Source organism: Camponotus vicinus, unplaced genomic scaffold, assembly GCF_025532165.1.
Source record: "Camponotus vicinus isolate PSW18456_S1 unplaced genomic scaffold, iyCamVici1.0 SCAF_2, whole genome shotgun sequence".
NCBI lineage: Eukaryota > Metazoa > Arthropoda > Insecta > Hymenoptera > Formicidae > Camponotus > Camponotus vicinus.
In genome coordinates this window covers 10,201,867-10,222,521 of record NW_028141956.1, presented here as the reverse complement: position 1 = coordinate 10,222,521, position 20,655 = coordinate 10,201,867, and the positions used below count along the sequence as shown (strand labels likewise).

At 40.8% G+C, this 20,655-nt stretch overlaps 1 protein-coding gene across 3 annotated transcripts in view; it reads right to left on the bottom strand.

The window, feature by feature from the left end:
• The window catches only part of Pxb (putative Hedgehog signaling attenuator pxb), a 377,459-nt gene that overhangs the window by 7,901 nt on the left and 348,903 nt on the right, over positions 1-20,655 (bottom strand). For all 3 annotated transcript variants that reach the window (XM_083089605.1, XM_083089604.1, XM_083089603.1), the window contains 3 exons: positions 16,660-16,915; positions 4,924-5,035; positions 403-759 (listed from right to left, as the gene is read on the bottom strand). In XM_083089605.1, the coding sequence (XP_082945731.1) occupies positions 403-759; positions 4,924-5,035; positions 16,660-16,915 (725 nt within the window). The remainder of the gene's footprint in view (positions 1-402; positions 760-4,923; positions 5,036-16,659; positions 16,916-20,655) is intronic.

Below are 20,655 nucleotides of genomic sequence, written 5' to 3'. Positions count from 1 at the left end.
CATATGTAGATTAATGAATTGACTCAATAAATTCCGAGTCAAAGTATCCATGTACAAATAATACACGGTAAGTAGGTGTAAACAATAAAACAGCGAACAGTAAAGAATAAGTAGAAATGCTCGAAGAGTGTAAAAAGTATGAGAAAAAGAAATAACATCGATGGGAATCTAGAGAATCTAGAGAACTATATGTCGTCGGTCAATAACAGTAAATATCTACAGCGTGAGGAAGAGCAAATATCGTTGTTAGTTTAACGCCCCTCGCAATTACGAAGTCTTTCGAGCGACATTTACTTTCTTCGAGTAATATTTGAACCGAAATGTCTGTCTCTATCATCTTCTCTCGCGTATTTCTTTCCATCTCTTTGCTAAAGCGTCATTATGATTTAATCGTCTGTTTACCCGCGACGCTAGGATAGAGTTGAAGCAGCGCGTCCAGCAGCATGCCCTCGTGGAACTCGCCCACATCGTGATTTTTGTCCCGTCTACGTCTGTCGAGACTTCTGGGGCTGCGACCGCGTCGCTCGCGTGGTTGCCTGCCACCAGCGGGACACGTGCCCCAGACAGGACCGCCGCTCGAGGTGAGCATCCTCGCCTCGGACGGTTCTCCCACCGACAGCTCGTCCTCGGCGAACTCATCCTCGCTCGCTGGCTTGGATGCGTTGGACGTGCGGTGATGGTGACGATGATGATGGTGATGGTGATGTAGACGATTGCGGGCGTTCAGCTCGTTCTCCTCGTCCGTCTCCGGATGGTCCCCTGCGGAGTAGAGGGATTCGTTAGAATTTACTTAGCGCCGCGACGATGGAAAGGGGAAGGAAGGCAATTAATCGCGAATAAAATCTGCCCGACAATCGGGCAAGATTAATTAGACGTTGAGAAACTAGAGTATTCTTCGTGGCAAACGCGCGATGAGAATTAATCAGGCGGGTAATTAGAATCTTCCTGAGGAGATAAATTATTTAGAAAAGTGAGAACTACGGGAGAGATATGGGGATTATTTCATGTACGGTGACTCACGAAATTGACCAAGTGTCTCGAAAAAATATCGAAGTCATTTAAATATGTATCAATATGTATTATTAAAAATTATTTATATACAGGATGTATCTGAACTGATGCACTAAACTTTAGGAGCGTATTTTAGAGGTCAAAATAAGACTTTTTTTTCTTATGAACATGGGTCCGCAAATGAACCCCCCTCCGAGCTAGAGGCCCCTAAAGTTTGGGGAAAAAATTAAAAATTGGCTGTATTTCAGAAAAAAAAAAAAAAGGTTTTGACGTTACCTATCACCCTCTCTTGAGAGATAAATAAATTTGCGTTGCGGGTGTTTAGTCAATTTCACACATTTTCGAATTTTAGCTCGGAGGGGGGTTTATTTGCGAACCCATGTTCATAGGAAAAAAAGTCTTATTTTGACCTCTAGAATACGCTCCTAAAGTTTAGTGCATCATTTCAGATACACCCTGTATATATGTATATTTCTTTCTGGTAATATACACTCTTGATAAAACAAAATTTCATAAAATTCTTTTTTTAACATGTTAAAGGAAAAGGAAGAGGGCGTATAAAAAATTTTAAAAATTTTAAAAATAAAAATTTTATTTTTTAAATTTTTTATACGCCCTTTTCCTTTTCTCTTATCATGTTAAAGAGAGAATTTTATGAAATTTTGAAAACGTTTAATCAATTTCGTAATCGTGAAAAAAATCGATTTTTTTAAGAGGACACCTCATACATATAATCTCATGCTAGCTGCTATTGCAATATTATTCTCTGCTAGACGTCGATTGAAAAACAACTGTGTCCGGAATAGAAATTATTTCCTCCAATCATGGGAAGCGAAGGATTTGGCTTCGCTTGCAGGAACAAGATGGATCGTAAGCTCGAATCTCATTTAAAACAAAAAAAGTGCGTCTTGAACGATCGGAGATTTTGCCGTTAAATCGTCGGAATAACCCACACGGTCCATTTCGACCGATATTTCGGCGTAACCGAGGGAATTCGATTTCGCGCAGGAATTTTGCTCGTCGATTCGGCTACGCGAACGCGAGGAACGGTCGTCTCCTCCGTTAATTGCCTCGCGTTATTCCGTCGAACACGAGCGTTCGGCCGCGATCGATACTAACGACACAGCGGGGCGTGTACGCTAAAAAAAAATTGGCGAATGTCGTACGAATAATCGCGGCGCGACGTAAAAAAGAAAGGAAAAAAAAACCGATATACGCTCGGAATGTCAAGCTCGCGCGGATTCGCGGCCGCGATCGATTTCGCGAGAAATCGCACGAGCTCGTTGGATTAATTTTTATGCCGCGGCGGAAAAGACGAAAGCGGAGAAAAGAGAGTGTATCGTTACATCGAACTGTTCTCGAGCAGATCTGGAGGTGTTATTAGGCTCTTCTATTCTCAGACTCTGTTAAATCGCTCGAGGTAACCTCTGTCATCTTGAGCGAGTGTTCTCTCGAAATATCCTCCGGTGTGTTTCCATGGAGAGATAGAAGGATGACCCGTTAACGAGTCGATTCCGACCGAGATATCCTGATTCTCAATTTCCATCATCGAATTTCCGAGTAAATAGCGCGATACGTTATTAAGCAACAACAGCTTCGACTGATCAAGTAAATTTATATATAAATAAATCGTATACGAAATAATTGTTTATTATACCTCAATTTTAAAATATAGGTCAACTCCGTGTATGAAATATATTTTTTGTTTTCGTAAAATAATTTTCAGGCGCTTCGAAGAGTAAGTTGCAAAATTATTAAAAAAATACAAAAATATACATGTAGATTTATATATGATGGAAGAGAAATGTAGCTTTATACAAATTATTGATATTATAAAAATTATTTTCCCGGGAATTATTTTATCCAAAGTGGAGAATTTCATTTGACACACAGGTTCAATTTGATCAATTCCATGAGTGCGCGGGTTATCATCCTCGTCGACGTGATCGTCGAGCGAATCTGAACGATCCGTTCAATTCCCTAGCGTTTTTACGAGCCCGCGAGGGACAGGACCACCCCCTTTGAGATCGATGTTCTCTCTCGTCTCGAAACTGGAGAACGACGACGCATACATAGCGTATACACACGCGGGTCGGGCTCGTGGTTACGACTAATGCACGCGGTGCAGCATGTATATTCGATTACCGGGTCCTCGTCAAACGTCGAAAGCCTCATCACCATACTAATTAGCCGTCCAACTAATGGGAAGTATAAGTCAGAGGTCGTGTCACGCTTATCTCCCTTTGGTAAAATACACGATGGCACAGAAGAGCTACGGGAGGGATCGCTACGGAAAGAAAGAGAAGACGACAGAAAGAGAGAGATAAAAAGAAAGAAAAAATGATGAGTTTATGGGAGAGAAACAGACGAAAAGATGTAATGTAAAACTGCACTCATCAAAATCTCGTCTCTTGAAATGAGTTCAGATTGATTATACATGTACATATATACATATGTATGTATATATATTTACTATATAAATCTTGGAGAGAATTGAATTAGTTTTGTTGTTCATCATGTGATTTTTTTTATATCGCAGAGTGCATATTTTATAGATTTTTATAGATATTTTATGGATATTTTATAGATTTAGAAATCTCTCATGGATTCTTGAATTTATAGATTTTCGAGCATTAGATATGCTTAAATTACTCTTATAAATTTTTGATGAATGCTTGTATATTATTTTTGATGAAGAAACTTCGGATTCGTAGATTTGATTCCATAGATAGAAATCATAGAAATTTATATTTACAAATTTTCTCTCTTACTGTGACTTTTCTAATTTAAAAACTTATATCTCGGAGCGAGTCCATGTTTTCATCCGTAAACATTTTTACTCATTTTTCGTTCAAAAGTCTATTCTTTTGCAATCTCGTGAGATTCATATCATATAATACCGCAAATTCATTGAACTCCGCAGATTCTACATTCGTAAAGTGTATTTTTGCGATACGCAAATTTTCACGTGTCCTTGAAAAGTTCCATCGATTCTTTTTGCAAATCTGCCGTACCATGGATCTTTCTGTAAATCGCGACATGCGCGAATTTACCGGATTACTCTGATAAATGCAGTATCTCACAGAATCAGAAAGGAGAAGGACGGGCGAAAGGAGGGAAGGGGAGCAACGTGGAGGTCTCACAAGCGCGCGTTAGTCGGGATTCAACGCAGCCGTATGTTAATCGTGTGTTAAGCCAACCGACAGGCGGACACACCGTTGAAAACTCTCGTATACTCATGCCATACCTATGCGTTTGCCGCGGGCATGTTCGATTCCGAGGATACTCCGTTACTTGCGTCTTCAAAGGCGAGTCTCATCTAGAAGGAGAGTGCGTAATTTGCGTCTGCATGTGAACGTCGTTTTCAACGCGTCACCGAAAAGACGACGGGACATCTTGACGATTTTGCTGGGATTTTTTTTATTCATCGTTTTCGGTTCAATTTTTCGGTTCATCGAATAGATAATATAATTAAGCGATTTTCTACATATTTCTTTTTTATTTTAAATTCAGTTTGCTTGAGCTTTATTTATATTTTTACTTATTTCTTCTTTTTATCGCCCTGCTTTAGTTTGCATTATCTTGCTAAATAATTTTATCAATCGAAAGAATCTTAAATAAATATATCATACTATTTTCTTCTCAGTTTTTGACGAATTCTCTGCCAAAATAATGTATGCGTAAAAAAAGGAAAGGATTGCAAATTTTCAAATTCATCTAATTAAGTCTAATTTAAGTTTGTTTTTTAAAATTAAATCTTTTAATGAAAATATTTTTAATTCTTCCTTTTCTCCATCGCCGCATTGTTGTTCTCGAGATCCTCCAGTGCGATGTTCCCCGTAAAAAGACCGCACGTAAAAGGAGACGCTTGAGCAAAGCCGTCCAAAGTAAACATCGATTATCGGCACTTACCGTTGCTGAGCTCCTCGTAGACAGGATTATAGAGGTCCTGCGATGTGTAAGGATCAGGACCGGGGCTACTGCAGACGAACACCCCTCTTCCACTTTCCTTGACGTCCAACATCTGCCGTGATAAGAAAACTGTCAGTTAGAAAAAGAGGAATAACACGCGATGCAGAAAAGAAAGAAGTATATATAATTATTTATATTTTTTTTTCCATAAAATATACCGCATTGTTAAATGATATGACGTATATGGCGTACTTGCAACTCTTATTTATACTTACACAAATAGCATGGAAGGCACAAATAGGTGTCGCAAATACTAAAAAAGTCGATCAGCACCGATAGTTTTTTAACCATGCATTATTGAAAATTGAGGAGATGCGCCTTGTGATTAATTTTACGTTCGATAAAATCTCAATTTTACCGCGATATTATAAATTATGCGCCGTTTGAGGATTAAGACCGCCGCCATTTCCCTCGCTTTGCGAGGTTGAAGGGTAATTAGTCGCGAGTTGTGACTAAAAATGGGTCAGCTCGTTACAAACGAGCCCGGGTTTTGCGTTGTTTTACGAGGCTCTTTAGGAACGGCGACTTGTTTACGACGGCGCTGGAAAACAATTAGCGAATAAAGGAAAGGGACGCGGGATAGCGAGATCGAGGAGGGAGAGGGGGGACCGGGGGAGAGACGGTGAGAAGAAACTCAGAAGCGAGGTGGTAACTGGCACGAGCGAGAACCTTAACACTCTTTCGGCTTTGTGTTTTCCGACGATTAACTCGTTCCTATTGCTTTACCCTCCCATTTTCCTCCCCGATGAAAGCTCTCGAACTCTCACCCTTCTTATCTCGGGGATTTCAACCCCGGAAACGCTGACTCGGTCAACGGAAGCGAGGGTGTCGAAAGTTAATCCCCAAATTGGCAGAGAGTTTATACATCACGACAGAATAATAAGAAACAATCTCGCCACAAGATTCAACCCGACGAGTCTTGTTTTCGTTGACACTCTCGTCAGGTTGGGTGATTAATTTTCGCGCGTCAATCATTCGGCTCGATGGAATTTTAAATGTCTCGCGGAAGATGTCAATACTCGTTGAGGTCATCCAAATCGAGTTGTCAGTCGATCGCATTTTTCTTTTGTGAGATTCATTAAATATTTTATTATCGGATCACGCATACGTCAGAAGGATTAAAGAGATCGGACAGTTCCTCTCTCCTCATCGCAGGACACGAGGGTCAATTGAAACGCTCGATTGGCGGCAGAGGGAAGCGCATATGACCGATACACGACATAATTGCGGACGCGAATGGTTTAATCCCTTCACCTCGAATTTAGAACACGTCGTCGCAACAGCTCGTCGTCGCAAGTGGTTTCTCCTCTTCGTTACGACCGATGGTTTGCGAGGCGAATTTGCCACGGGCTTTGCTCTTCGATTCGACCAGAGTATCGCGTTAACGGACGCAAATGGCGCGCTGCGATCCCCAATCTATCTCGCTCTATCACTTCACTCGTCGGGGATCCATAACGTTCTATGATCCCGCCGGGATACCATTCACACACACGGCGATTGAAATTCCGCTCTAATTTCGGGGAGCTTAATTTCTCGTACGATGGATATCGAATATATTTCTCGAGTGCCAAAAAATGTGGATTTTGTTTCATCCCTGGAGATTTAGTCGCGAAGGTACATAATGCTAAAGATTGGAAAAATTGCACCGTTTACAGAGGAAAAAATTCCACGTCAAATTGATTGTGCAAAATCTTGAGAGATCAAATACTCGTGTGTTCGAATGTCCTTCTATCACGTCCGAAAGTTACACAGTCTTCCCGTTATAATCCCGATATCTTTATCCACCGGAAACTTTTCCACCCACATGCGATCGAAAGAGCTCACGATTGCAAGTGTTAATTTAGAACGTTTTCTCCTTCGTGAGGAATTTTGTTTTACCTCGCGCGAATCCTAATGTAATCTCGCGTAAAATAAGACGATTGTGTGACGTAAATTCGACCCCGTGCGGGGGTTGAAATATCACTGATGGAGCGTGTAGGAGTATCGGGGGGGAGGGAGGGGGTCCACGTCGCGATGCGGTATACGTCTCTATCTAAAATTATATCTCCCGAATTGTGTCGCTTCCTGCTCTCCTCGGGCGGATGAATAAATGGATTCGATCGCCGGATGTATCGGTTATATACAGGGTGTATCTGAAATGATGCACTAAACTTTAGGAGCGTATTCTAGAGGTCAAAATAAGACTTTTTTTTCCTATGAACATGGGTCCGCAAATGAACCCCCCTCCGAGCTAGAGGCCCCTAAAGTTTGGGGAAAAAATTGAAAATTGTCTGTATTATGGATTGCCTTATTATTTGATAATTGATTTTGACGTTACCTATCATCCTCTCTTGAGAGATAAATAAATTTGCGTTGCGGGTATTTGGTCAATTTTACACATTTTCGAATTTTAGCTCGGAGGGGGATTCATTTGCGGACCCATGTTCATAAGAAAAAAAAATCTTATTTTGACCTCTAGAATACGCTCCTAAAGTTTAATGCATCATTTCAGATACACCCTGTATATCGTGTGTCTATTTTTCGTATTCTCGAGATTTGTCGCGGCAAAGATACGATAAATATAGCAAATCTCTCTCTTTTTCTGCTAAATGCGCGATAAAAGCGTGGGTCGAAAGGTCGAATGTCGATTTTATAACACATTGAAAACAAACACTGACAAGGGCATCCTGTCGAATTACGTTCAGTTTACGAGGCCAATCGATTCCATTTCATTGTGCGCAGAAATAATCACGTGGCGCGAAACAGATTTCATATTGATATCGCCTGATCATGAATGAGGTATTATTTCCCGTGCGCTATCGGTTAGCAATAATATTATGTTGCACAAATCGTAGGATGCTATCGAATGGCGAAACCTCATTAAAATATCTCTGACTTGTTCATCTATTTTGTGCAGCTTCATATTTTTATGCATCCTTTCAAATGGCGAAAGCAATTATACAAAATTATTAAAAAAAAAATTATCAGAAATAATATATAATAATTAAATATCTCAAAGAGACTCTCTCTCTCCACATATTCATTTACACGTTTATTTAAGCATTGAAATGTATGCTTTAAAGCTTGCGTGTGCAGAAGAACTTTATAAACCATCTTTATTTAATCTTTGAAACTTTTTCTATTTTCGATTTTACAGCACATGTGATTTTCAATCCGTCTGTATAATTCTCAACTATATACGGAATATTTGCAATAGGGTCTGCTATTTGCGGATGCAATCGAGTGCTCTAAGACTCGCGAGTGCACAAATTGCCAGACTCGAGTTAACCGCTTGGTTCGCGCGGGGAAAGGAGAAAGGATTGAGGGGGAGAGGCGGCTACTGCAAAGGAAACCGACCGGACTTCTCGCATCCCCCATTGAATTCCCCGAGGCGGTACTATCATACTATCACCGGGAAAAAAACGATCCCTCATTTCCCCCGGATTCGATGCTAGCGAGTGCCGGCAGTCTTGAAAGCGTACAGGGGTTTATTATCGTGTTTAGTTTGCGGAAGTCGTCATCATGGCATCTGCGATTTTTCGAGTGTTTAGCTCATTTGGCCCTTATATACCTACTAATCTTATATATTTAACGATTCCGGAGAAGCGCTTTGTTGATCATTATGATAAGTTTTCCGACATTTATTTATAAAAATAAATATTTTGATACTAAACGACAGGCTCTCAAAAAATCGGAGTTATGTAAATGTGACATTTAATTGTTTAAAATAATCATTACAAGAATATGTATTTATATTCTTATATTTTTTATATGTATACTTTACATATTTAATTAATGTATAATATAATATATGTATTTAATATAAAAGAAAAAGGGAAAACTTGAATACATTGAATTTAAATATTTTATGTTGTCGAATTGTATTTAGTTAATTTTGATTTAATGTTGAATAGTTAAAAGCATTTTGTGATATCGAGCCTTCTCTATGTTTAATATCCAACATACATTTGAGTGACTTTGATTAATTTTTGAAACATTTTCTTTATAAAGTCGAGGCACGATTCTCTCTTTAACTTGTACCAGTGACAAGATAATTTTTACTTAAACGTTCCTCCTATATAGCCCTACCTCGTGCACGAGAAATAGAGTTGGGAGACTCTTGAAAGTCGAATTACGAGTTCGCCAAGTCGCGTGTCCAACCTTCGACCTTTCGGAATTGAGTTAGGCACCATTAGCGCGAGCACGAGATAGAACGAAGGCGGAACTGGGTTCTCTGAATCGAACTTCCGTTCATAGCTCATCTAAACGGTGCGGAATGGCAGGACTTCTCCTGCAGGCGAATAACGAAATTTATTGCACGTTGATTGACAGACTAAATAAACGAAGTCGGAATTGTTGTAAGATATATCATATTTAATTATACTAAGATGAGACCTTTCTTTAACTTTTAACAAATTTTCTCGTTATGTATTTTTATTTCGCGGTTACATCTATACATCTTTTTAAATATCTCATCTTGTAAATGTCTCTCTCTCTCTCTCTTTCAATGTTAATATTAGATTTCTGACAGATTTTCTCTGATTTTATTTGAAAATGCTTGATAAAATAATTTTGCATTTATCGAGAACAGAGAACAGACGTCGGTTCTGTCCTCGTAAACGCACTAGCGCATTTTTAGGCGAGTTATGCGAATTGGCAAAGTTCCACACGTTCGGAGAATTTTCAATCTTCCGGCTGAGAAGTTTGATATTCGGCCGGTTTCACTCGGACTTGATTATCCTAATGATTTTACGGTACCCGACGCGAGTCTCACTTGGTCGAAGAAGCTAAACGTATAAAAACGCGACCGACTTTTCCTTCTTCCTGCTCTGTTTTTTCCTCCGTCGATATTAAAATTCTATGTCTGTTATATACGTCTTTTATATAATGACCTGGTGCTCGCGGGGGCCTTTGAAAAGTTGATCGTTTTAATGACCCCGTGGCCCCCGTAGGCGGCGGCGAGCATCTCGCTAAACTTAGATCTTCTCTTGGACGTCGGCGACAGTGCATACTTTAAAACGTCTTAGCTGACATGAGAGGAAGAAAAGAGAAGAAGAAGGGAATGATGGCAGAGGTCGCCTCGTCCTTCCAACTAACTGCAAAAGTTCGCGGTATAAATAAAAAATTGAGGACTTTTCTAAATTAATTTCGACCGATTTAAGGATTTTTCTGAATTAATTTTAATTGAAAAATTCGTGGATTCGATCTTTCGTGGCTAACGAATTTAAGAATATTTGGAAATAGCGATATATTAAAAGCGGCGAGAGATCGATTTATGATTCGTGGCAATTTATGGCGTCTCCTATCAAAAAAGGGTAATTTTATCCTTCTCTACAACATTTAAATGAATAAACTCATCTCTTTCTAATATCTAATGTTTCTTGGCGTATTACTTCGCGTATCTAAAGAGAAGAAGAAGGGAATGATGGCGGAGATCGCCTCGTCCTTCCAACTAACTGCAAAAGTTCGCGGTATAAATAAAAAATTGAGGACTTTTCTAAATTAATTTCGACCGATTTAAGGATTTTTCTAAATTAATTCTAATTGAAAAATTTGTGGATTTGATCTTTCGTGGTTAACGAATTTAAGAATATTTGGAAATAGTGATATATTAAAAGCGGCGAGAGATCGATTTATGATTCGTGACAATTTATGGCATCTCCAATTAAAAAAATTAATTTTATATTTGTGATTCTCATCAAATAAAACAACGAAGAAGCGAGAAAAAGAGAGAGCACGCAGTTTTATCCTTCTCTACAACATCTGAATGAATAAACTCATCTCTTTCTAGTATCTAATGTTTCTTGGCATATTACTTCGCGTATCTCTAAATTTAAGTGACAACCACCGATGCGCTGCAGCGTCCAACATACTCCGGATAATATCGAGTTCGTGTGTATGTAACAGCGTACGTGCGCGTGTGTGTGTGCATCGCGCAACACATACACCGACATGTGTGTCGTGACTGTATCGCATTACTGTAACCGGCTAATTGTTAGTTACTGCGCCAATTGCATTAGGTTCTAAGCCCAGGGTGACCGACTCCACTACCTCCTCTCTCCACCCATCTTCCCCATCGTTATGTCGCTACTGCTTTGCAGGTACACCGTCTCGAGCTAACGATACGGCCCCGGCGCGCGTAATCGAGCCTACAACAGGTGGATGTTAGATCGATAGACTTCCGCCAGCGAATTGACCGTCCACCGGTTTATCCGGTGCTGAGCAGCAAGATTTATGATGCGATCGATAACGGTAAAAAGAGCCCGCGGACGAAATAATTATGGTTTAGTCGTGACGTCGAATAAAGTTCCACCCCTCGTCGTCACGATTCTAACTCCGTAATACATTTTCGTAATCAAATTGATCTCTATCGGCTGTAATTTCCTTATCACGCGTTTAACTTTGGTAATTCGGTTGTTCCGCGTTGCATTTAAATTTTGCGCGAGAAACCTGAAATATTTGTTATCGTTTTATTGAACTTTTTAATGAATTTTCTGATTGACGGATATTGTACGTGTCGTATTGAATAGTTAAATCGAGAATCGATCGAGAGACAATGAAATCTTAACAAGCTTATTTATAAGCAAATTAATTGCAGCTAAAATGAAACATATTTAAGAGATGTTTCCTTTGTCCTTTCTTTCCTTGCTTATTGTTAGAAGAAAATTTAGAATTATGAGAAAAATTATATAAAGAGAGACTGATGTGTAACTAATCTAAAAATTATAAATGAGGAATTTTTTAGCAAATTTTATAAGATTGTAAAATTAATATTGTATCTTGAAATATTTAAATCACGTTATATTCTACGCTTCTATGCAGAAATAATTATAGGACATATGCTTGAAACTGAATTATTTAAAGAGCAAATGAATCTTTCAAAAATCGACGGCGTTTCATATGTGTAATATCGATCAATGGTTTAATAATATTCAAATATTTGAGTTTTACTTGACCTCGTTCTACGGGCTCACCGTAAAGACGTCAGCATTATTAGAGAAAGGGACTTCTTTTGAGAAAACGCGAAGCGAAGGATGATCGATACATCGACGAGACACATTATTATCGAAATTTTCTAGTCTACCAAATTCTTTTGATTCGCTGACATTCAAATATTTAAGCTTGACTCCGTGTTCGCGAATCGACAAGCTGTCACGCGTGACAGAAAAAGACCGTGAGAGGAGAGCTCTTATGGTGAATAAAAATAAGAGTATGCCAAATAAAAATGCAATCTGCACAAAATGCAATTAATACGTGACTGCTGATCGATCGATTACATTAGCCGAGAAACTTCAAGAATAAAAGTTTTAATTTCATTAATTTCATCATCGGATTATCTCCTCGCGCATTGAATAGAATCAGATATCAATCTTTAAAATGGCAAAGTCTTATTCGATTTTCAAGATTTCTAAAGAAAATTCATCTTACCATTATTCAGCGAAAGAAAGCATTTTTTTACTTTTCTTCAATTCTTATTTCCGATGAAATGCAGATCTTAAGGAATATACATAGTATGTCATTTTCCGCAGATTCTTTTATATCCAAATGTATACAGTTTTTTTTTAATTTTTTAAATTCTCAATTTATAATTCCTATAATAATTTCTGTTCCACTAGTTAAAAATCAAAGTAAAAATTATCTTGCATCAGAAAGAACCCCAAAGAGAGAAAGAGAGAGAGAAAGAGAGAGACGAAATTATTCGGAATTGACTATTCTCTCGATTCTATCCGATAGTTTCGTTTTATCTCGGTGATGATGTGCAAGGCGAAACATTCCGAAGCACTTTGACACCAAAGAAATCGCGAACGCCGCAGAAACGGATTGGAGCCCTTTCTCGAACCTTTTCATGTCGGGAATCAAAATCGGAGCACGAGCTATATTCGCGCTTCTTTTGTTCATCGTCTTTTCGAAGATCGCAAGTCGCTTTTCTTTCGGGCCGCTCAAATATTTATGTCTCTTGTTCGTTCGTTGGCGAATCAACGAGTCGAAATCGGCGACGCGTGGTTATCGAGATTTTCGGGCGTCGACCTCGACCTCGCTGCAAGTAGTAACAGTCACTGCTGGCTCCGTCCAGGACGAAAAGAGGACGTGAGATGCGCGTATCCCGTTCCCTGCCTTCGCCAACCCTTCGACAATTAAATTACACGGGCTTGGGCTACGGAGAGAAAACAGAAGAAGAAAAAGAAGAAGAAGAAGAGGTGGAGAAGATCCTCGCGCCGCTGGATATTTGCTCGACTCCATTTGCGAAATTAGAGATCTATTCGTCCGCGCGGGAGAGATGGCAATCGCTTCTGGGGAGCAAAGGTGACGCGGCACAATGGTGACGCGTCAATCTCTCATCCCCTGCTTCTCCCTGCTTTCCTTCGGAGAAGCCGCCCTTTATTCCCTCTTTTTAACCTCCCGTTTCTTCCCTCGCGAACCTCCACGGCCTACTTTCTTTCCCATCTCTTGCCATTTGTGTTTGCGAGGATTCATCACCGAAAAGGAACTCGCTGGTCGGACCGATTCTGATTAGCGGAACTTTGTTTGAACTATTATTAAATTTGTCTTCCTCTCTGTAAAAATGAAAAATTCCAAAAAATAAAGATGATTCTTCGTTTACGACAATTATTCGATTAATGCAGAAAATTAATCGATGCAACCAGCGAGCGAGCGCATTTCTCAGTCAGAAAAAGTTTGAACACAGAAGTGGTTATTCCGTGTCCACGTGTATTGTGTCATTGTATCGGGGGACGATTTTTGGTTACGCGAGAAGAGAACTCGGCGTTTCCCTCTCCCCCTTTGGTCGCGCTTCCGGTACCCTTTCCGTGACACTCGCTTCGAGTAAATCCGCGTAAATCTTGCGTCATGAACGGGATGCGAGGGACGGGACAGGATTGTGGACCGGGTCAATAACCACTCCTCGTCAAATTTTTCAGCAAAGTAATTTTATTTCTCTCAAACCTCTCCTCTCTCCCATCTCTCCTTCTTCTCTCTTTCTTCCATTAACTCAAGATATACACAGGACTGTCGTTTCGTCCTTCGCCTCGTCGAATTCGCGACGTTATTCACAGGACACCCGTGCCAACCGTTCGGCGAGGCGTAACTAATGGTAATAAATAACGGTAATAATACTAATAATGATAATAATAATAATAATCATAGAGTAAGGATAATCGTAATAATAGCGATAAAGACGACGATGATAATAGCGGTGTCCACAATCGTACAATTATAATGACGACAGTTTAGATCATTTACAAATCGGAAAAATCAGGCTCTCCTTCGCGACTTCCGCGCGTAAATGCGTCCCTTATCTTTCTTTCCTCTTCCACCTCTTTCTTCATATATCTATATATATATTAGATCCTGTCGATCGCGTTTCTTTGTAGGTGTGCTATTTACAAAATTCACGGGTCTAATCTCTAATCTATTTACAACCATAGAGTGCGTCCGGCTGCCGTGCCCGCGCAATCGACGAATAAGGCCCCGCGCGTTCCCTCTGTTAACCCTCCCAACTTCCTTCCGCGTCACGCTTCCGCTCTCCATCTCTCCTCTTCGCACGTCGTGCACTCTTTCGATTTATTAGGTTGTGGAGATTGCACGGGCACGGCTCCGAAGTAACAAAATAAATACTGACTAGCCCGCCCTGGCGCCTTCTGCGTCGGCGGCGGCGGCGAGCGAGCGGACGAAAGCTTGCGTGACTCGAACGTTTAATTGATAAATTAACGATAAGCTGACTTTTTTTCCCTTTCGTGTATGTTTCATCGAGTATGCAAACAAAAGAATCGAGAAATTGTTTGCTCTGCGAGAGATTAGGTGCCGATGAGCGGCTGCTTATTTCTATTGTTATGTGTAATATTTTTTTCCCGGCTCTATTCAGATTACAAGATGCTTTCTCCTCTAGCAATTATTATCTTTATATATAAGTTTAGATAAATAGTAAATTGTTTCCTCTTTAGTTTAAGCATATAGTGCACGTATAAAGTTGCCTTTTCCCTAACTACTTTCTTCTCTAGAAACGTGAAAAAACTAGCTACAGTCCTTTTCAAAGTGCAAAAGCATCGTGTGATCTGAATTGTTTAGAATTTTCGCAACATATATAACTTTTAATCAAGAGTACAGACGGTCAATCTTTAATAAATCACAAAAATTAGTCAGCGTTCAAGAAGAAACATAAATTGTTTACACTTTTATTTGGTGCAATGTTTCATTAGAATCTCGTAAAAAAAAACTTAAATGTATCTTTTAATTCGCAAACACTGACTAATCTTGCTTATCGCGATTTATTAAAGCCGCTCGATATAATTACAAGACACTGGAAATATCGAGAATCGAAGCTCTTATGTGAATTACAGCTTGAATATTAAATAAGAAATCGGCCAGGGCTCTCTTGCAGAGGAAACAGAAATCGAATCACGAAGCACACACAGCCTTAGTGTCAATGTCAATATGGAATACCTTGTGTTCCGCCTCCGTCCGCTCGCCGGAAGCCGAAGGGCGCCAGATAACCTTACGACGATAGCCTTAGACGGGACACAGCTGCGACGTCCCTTCTCTAACGTCACGTCACGTCACGTCGCATCGCGTCGCGTCGCGTCACATCACGGCACAGGAAGATAGCTCGGTAATCGGATGTCGCTCGGTCGACCTTGACGCGAGATATGTCTCGGGGAGGGGACGCGCGTGTCCCACGGGGGATCCGAGGGTACGTCTCTACGACGCCGCGACGAGACTGTCGGCCGACGGCCAGGACGGCGCGTGTCACGTGTCCTGAACGCGCAGGTAGACGTCCTGCTCCGGTTGGCTGAGGAGATGGTGTATCTGCTGCATGGTGCAGAGCGGACAGACCTCCTCCTCGGTGCCGTCGGCGACGAGCCTCCTGGCGGCGCCGGGCGCCCTCCTGCCGTTGTAATCGATGATGTACGAGTAGCCGTCCGAGTCGACCGAGCTCGATCTCGCGGTTGTCGAGCGCAACAGCCGCTTGCCAGGGGGGTTCGCGGTCTCGGCGCGACCACCGTACCTCGCGGCCTCCAAATCCGAATCTTTGAAATCTATGTACGAGTAACCTTCGGAATCCACCGAGGGTCGTCTGCGACTCGTCTCTCGGACCGCGAGCTTCGTCGGCGCCGTTGATCCGGTAGAACTCGATGGTGTCCGAGCGGGGGAGGCGCGCGGTCGGTGAGTGGGAGTGATGGGGATTCCGGAATCGCGGGGCCTCGCGGGAACCCGCGCGTCGGCCGGATAGCCTTCAGCGACCAGGCCAACGTCGAGATCCCGACACGAGGGAAGCTCGTCGCGACGGATCGCCGCGGGCGCGGGTGGAGCGGGAGGCGAGGGAGGCCGTTGGCTCGTGATCAGGGCGTTCTGCGTTGCCAGCAGCAGGTGGCTGTCTCGCAAGAGATTGCTCTCGTTTCGCAGCAAGAGCGGACTGTTGGCGCCGCCCGGGGCAAATCGAGGGCTGGCGGACGATTGAGCGGTGGCGGCGATCGACAGGGGGACCCCCTGCGACTTGGCCAGGAGGGCGCGCGGCGTCCGGTAGCCGCCCAGGACTGCCCGCGACGGCTTGTCCTGGACGCGCAGTATCGACCTGGGATCGCGGTAGTCGAGATAGTCGAGGTGATGCGGCTGCGGCGGTCTCGTTTCCCTGCGTGCAGGTAGCAGCGGTGGTTCGCGTGATGGCGGGGGGGCCCGCGGTTGGCCCTCGTGATTTCGTACCTCGATCGTCGGCGCCTGGCCGTGGCCCGCCGGCAGGTGGTTGTGCAGCTGCGAGTGCGACACCGCGTGATCCGGCAGATCCTCGTAGAGGACGGCGCCGCCGCCACCGCCGCCGCCGCCGCCGCCGCCGCCACCGCCACCGATGCCGGGGCCCGGATGCGGCTGGCCGTCCGGCAGCACGCGGCCTCGCCCGGCGACTGCCGCCGCGCCCGCTGCGCTCTTGCACGGCAGCAGGTTTTGCACTTTCCGCTTGTGCCTGCAACAGACAAGAAGAGGACATTTTTTAGACATTTTTAGATGGGCGATAGAAAAATATTTCGTGAAATTGTGCGTTGATTACGCGAATGACGAGACTAGCGTGTCAAAATTGCAGGTTTCTAATAGTTTTCAAAGAATTGTGTAACAAGACAATAAATCGATAGCTATCTATCTTGGTGGTGGTTTAATCAAAATTGTGCACTAGGTATGCTTTAGGAATAAAAAAGATGTTTTTCCTCTTCTCTCTTATTTTCGACCCTCGTAGAGATTCGGACATCGCAAGTTAAATTCGGTCAGCCGGGAATCTATACATCGTGCCTGGTTTCATTCGAAACACCATCTCGGAAAGCTCATAGCGAATTCCTCAAGTTGGACGAGCGTAGGATGTTGATATTCTACTTTGCTCTCATCTCCTCTCTCCTTTCCTACTCTCCCTCGTTTCCCCGACCCCGCAGCCGACCAGTCCCCGTCGACACACCAGATTAGTTGGGAGCTCGTTGCAATTGTTTGTACAGGCGGGTGCTTTGCTGTGGGCGCACTCGAGAGCTTTCCTCGGTGTAAACTTTAATGAATTGGGCACTGCGTTTCCCTATCGACGTCGTTTTACGTACATACAGGGTATTTCGGAACCGTTGCGCTTTATTTCGATTTATATATTCTTTGATCGTTATCAAAATAATTGAAAAAATATCGAGCTATCGACAATTATCGAGTTACGTGTGAGTAGCGAAAGATTCACTGAAAAACTTTTCTCGACTTTACAAGGATTTGAAAATGTTAATAGATAATAACATTTCGTTTATTTTATTTTAAATGAATTTCATTTTTAACAGAAATTTAATCGTCGCTAAATTTGAGAGATCAAGAAGGATTCGATGATTCTGAGACACCAGGTACAACGACGGCTCTTCGCCGCATTCATCATCTCCGACGCGAATTAACATATGCTCGTCGAGCGCATAATAACGCGGTCGTGATTACTACCTGGTCTATATCCGCGCGATTGTACAAATATACGTGTGTAATATGTACATAAATTGGCCTATGCTCTCACTTTGAATTAGCGTTGCATCTTGCGCGAAATGCAGGCGATTTAATTTTGATCTAATATGGGGACAGATATGTTTACATCGTTAAACCACTGCACTCTTTTAGCGTAGAATAATTGTTCATTTTGCGAAAGGAAAATAGTCGGAGAAAAAAATCTATTTTAAGGTTCCATTAAGCGTGTTTTTTTAGCTTTCAGCGAAATTACCTTTCCGAATTTTATTCTAGTTTTTAAAAGTGAACATAAAGATATGATTTAACGCACAATTCTTCGAATCTATAGTGAAAATTTGTACTTATCACTAGTAATAATGAGGGAAAATATAAATTAAGTTACAATATTGAGTAAATAATGTTTATATTAAATATATAACTGATGATGTTTCTTTTTTAAAGTTACTTTTCTACAGAAATTTTAGATACCCAATTAATTGTTCAAAAAAATCGATTCAATCTTTAAAAATCTTGGAAAAAGCAAATATTTTATATTTAATTGATTTATCTGCTCTAATTTCATAATTTAAAGTAAAAGCTATGTCAAGAGATACAAATTGTCAAGATAAATTTATTTTGTTGATGTAATTTAATATTTTTGCATTGCAAATTTTTTTATCGATACAATAATTTTAAAAAATATTCAAACATATTAAAATAAAATAAACAAAATAACATATTTTTTCTTTTCATATATACATACACGCGTTTCTTATATAGTATGTACATCCTATTTCAAGTAAAATATGTCTAACGATTCGCATGGAGCGTGAGCTGTGAAAATTCGCACGATGAAGAATACGCACGAGTGATACACGTGCCTCTCTGACCTGTCCATCACGGTTCACAGTCGTCTCCTCGACTATGTTCGCTAATCGTGGCTCGCGCAGGTTAAAGCGTTTAAACTCGGATCGTCCGACTGAGGGGATTCACTTATCCGAGAGGATTCGCGGTATAAACGCCGACTCTGACGAGGGTCTGCGAGCTCTGCCAACCGGAGATAATGACGCCGGAAACATACGGCCGCTGATCTCCGCCGTACTGCAGAGCTTCTACCTTTTTAAAGGGATTTCTTTGTCAACGGCGACGTGTCGTTGATGCTGCGTAGTCGTAAATCACGAGAGAGATCGTGTAGAATTTACTTAATTCTGTTAATTCCTAGCGCAATAGAGTAATTAATAAAAATAATGGTGTGCATTCTCTCTGAAATTTTCAGAACATATATCGGTAAATTTTTAATTTTTTCAAAATGCTCTTTTTTTTTAAATCAATAATAAAAATTCAAATTTTCAAATTTTTCTCTATACAATTAACGTAGAGAATATCAGCTGTTTGATATAAATGCAAATGTCATTTTTTTAGAATTCATATTTTCAATTGTTCCTTGACGATTAATTAATAACGATAATACTGTACCAAATAAAATTTTTTTTTAGACTCGAAGAATTATAAAATCATACTTTTGTACACTATCCTTACTTAAAAAATTTCCGCAGAAAGATAAAAAATGACGCGTGACGACTTTACGAATTCAAAATGATTTTAAAATTTATTTCTTCGTAAATTTATTTCATTTTTTTTCTAAGAATTCGAAATTGCAAATTAAACGTTGAAAAATTTTTGACACAGGACCCTGATATCCTTCAATCGTGCAGCCTTACACAGACACTTACGATATTTGCATGTACACGTTCATGTATATTCAAAGACCGGCGTGCCGCTCGACTCGCAAAGTAGTTTACCCTTCAAGTTTTAATTATCTAATTAACTCCGTCAGTTCGATAATATTTGCCCGTGTAATTAAACCGCAAGCTAAGGTTAACAACTCGCGGTGCACTTCCAACAGTAGGTCGGAGTTGGAAAAACGAAGAGATCCAAGTCTTCTAGTTGATAAGAGGTAAAGAAGAAGGATGATGATGGTACGTTGATGAAAAAAGAATAAAAATGTAGACTGATCGATCATAAACTGAATACAATTTCTGCTTCGTGATTGACTTTGTATATAAAACATTATGTAAACATTCGTAAACAATTAAAAGTAAATTTGTTCATACGGATTGTTACACTTACACATAAATATACAAATTATTTAGCGATAAAGGCGATAAGAATACTACTCACAATTCATGAAAATTTGATTTCTCTGAAATACATCTATATTTGCGGCTTTATTATTATAAATTATTTTTTAAAATCATTTTTTAATTTATAAGAGTGATATACACATGTATCTCTATGATATTTCAATTTAATATAATAAATGATAGCTTCGATTATTTTTAACGAAATTTCATTATGACTTTATACATATATTCCCAATGGAATATCGATCGCATTTTCACCCGGCACGTCAATTCTTTCCCCCGCGCTTCGTCACAGTCATCGTAATGATTTTTCATTACGCTCGCTCGCGACTATTCGTCTTCCGCACCCCGTCTTCCATTTCCTAATGGATTTCATTTAATCATGATGATACGGGGAACGAGACGGTGATGTGTTCAAAATGCGACAGAGTAGAGGAAAAGTTCGGCTGGCAGGCAACGTAGGAAGCGTTTCTAGACGGTTTCATACGTCCATTGATTGTCGAAAAAAAAGCGCAGGAATTACATTAAGCTTTCTCCAACGAATTGGAGTTTTGATTCTCACAAGATACCCCGAAAATAAAAAAATCTTGGGCAAGAGTTACATCTTTAGATC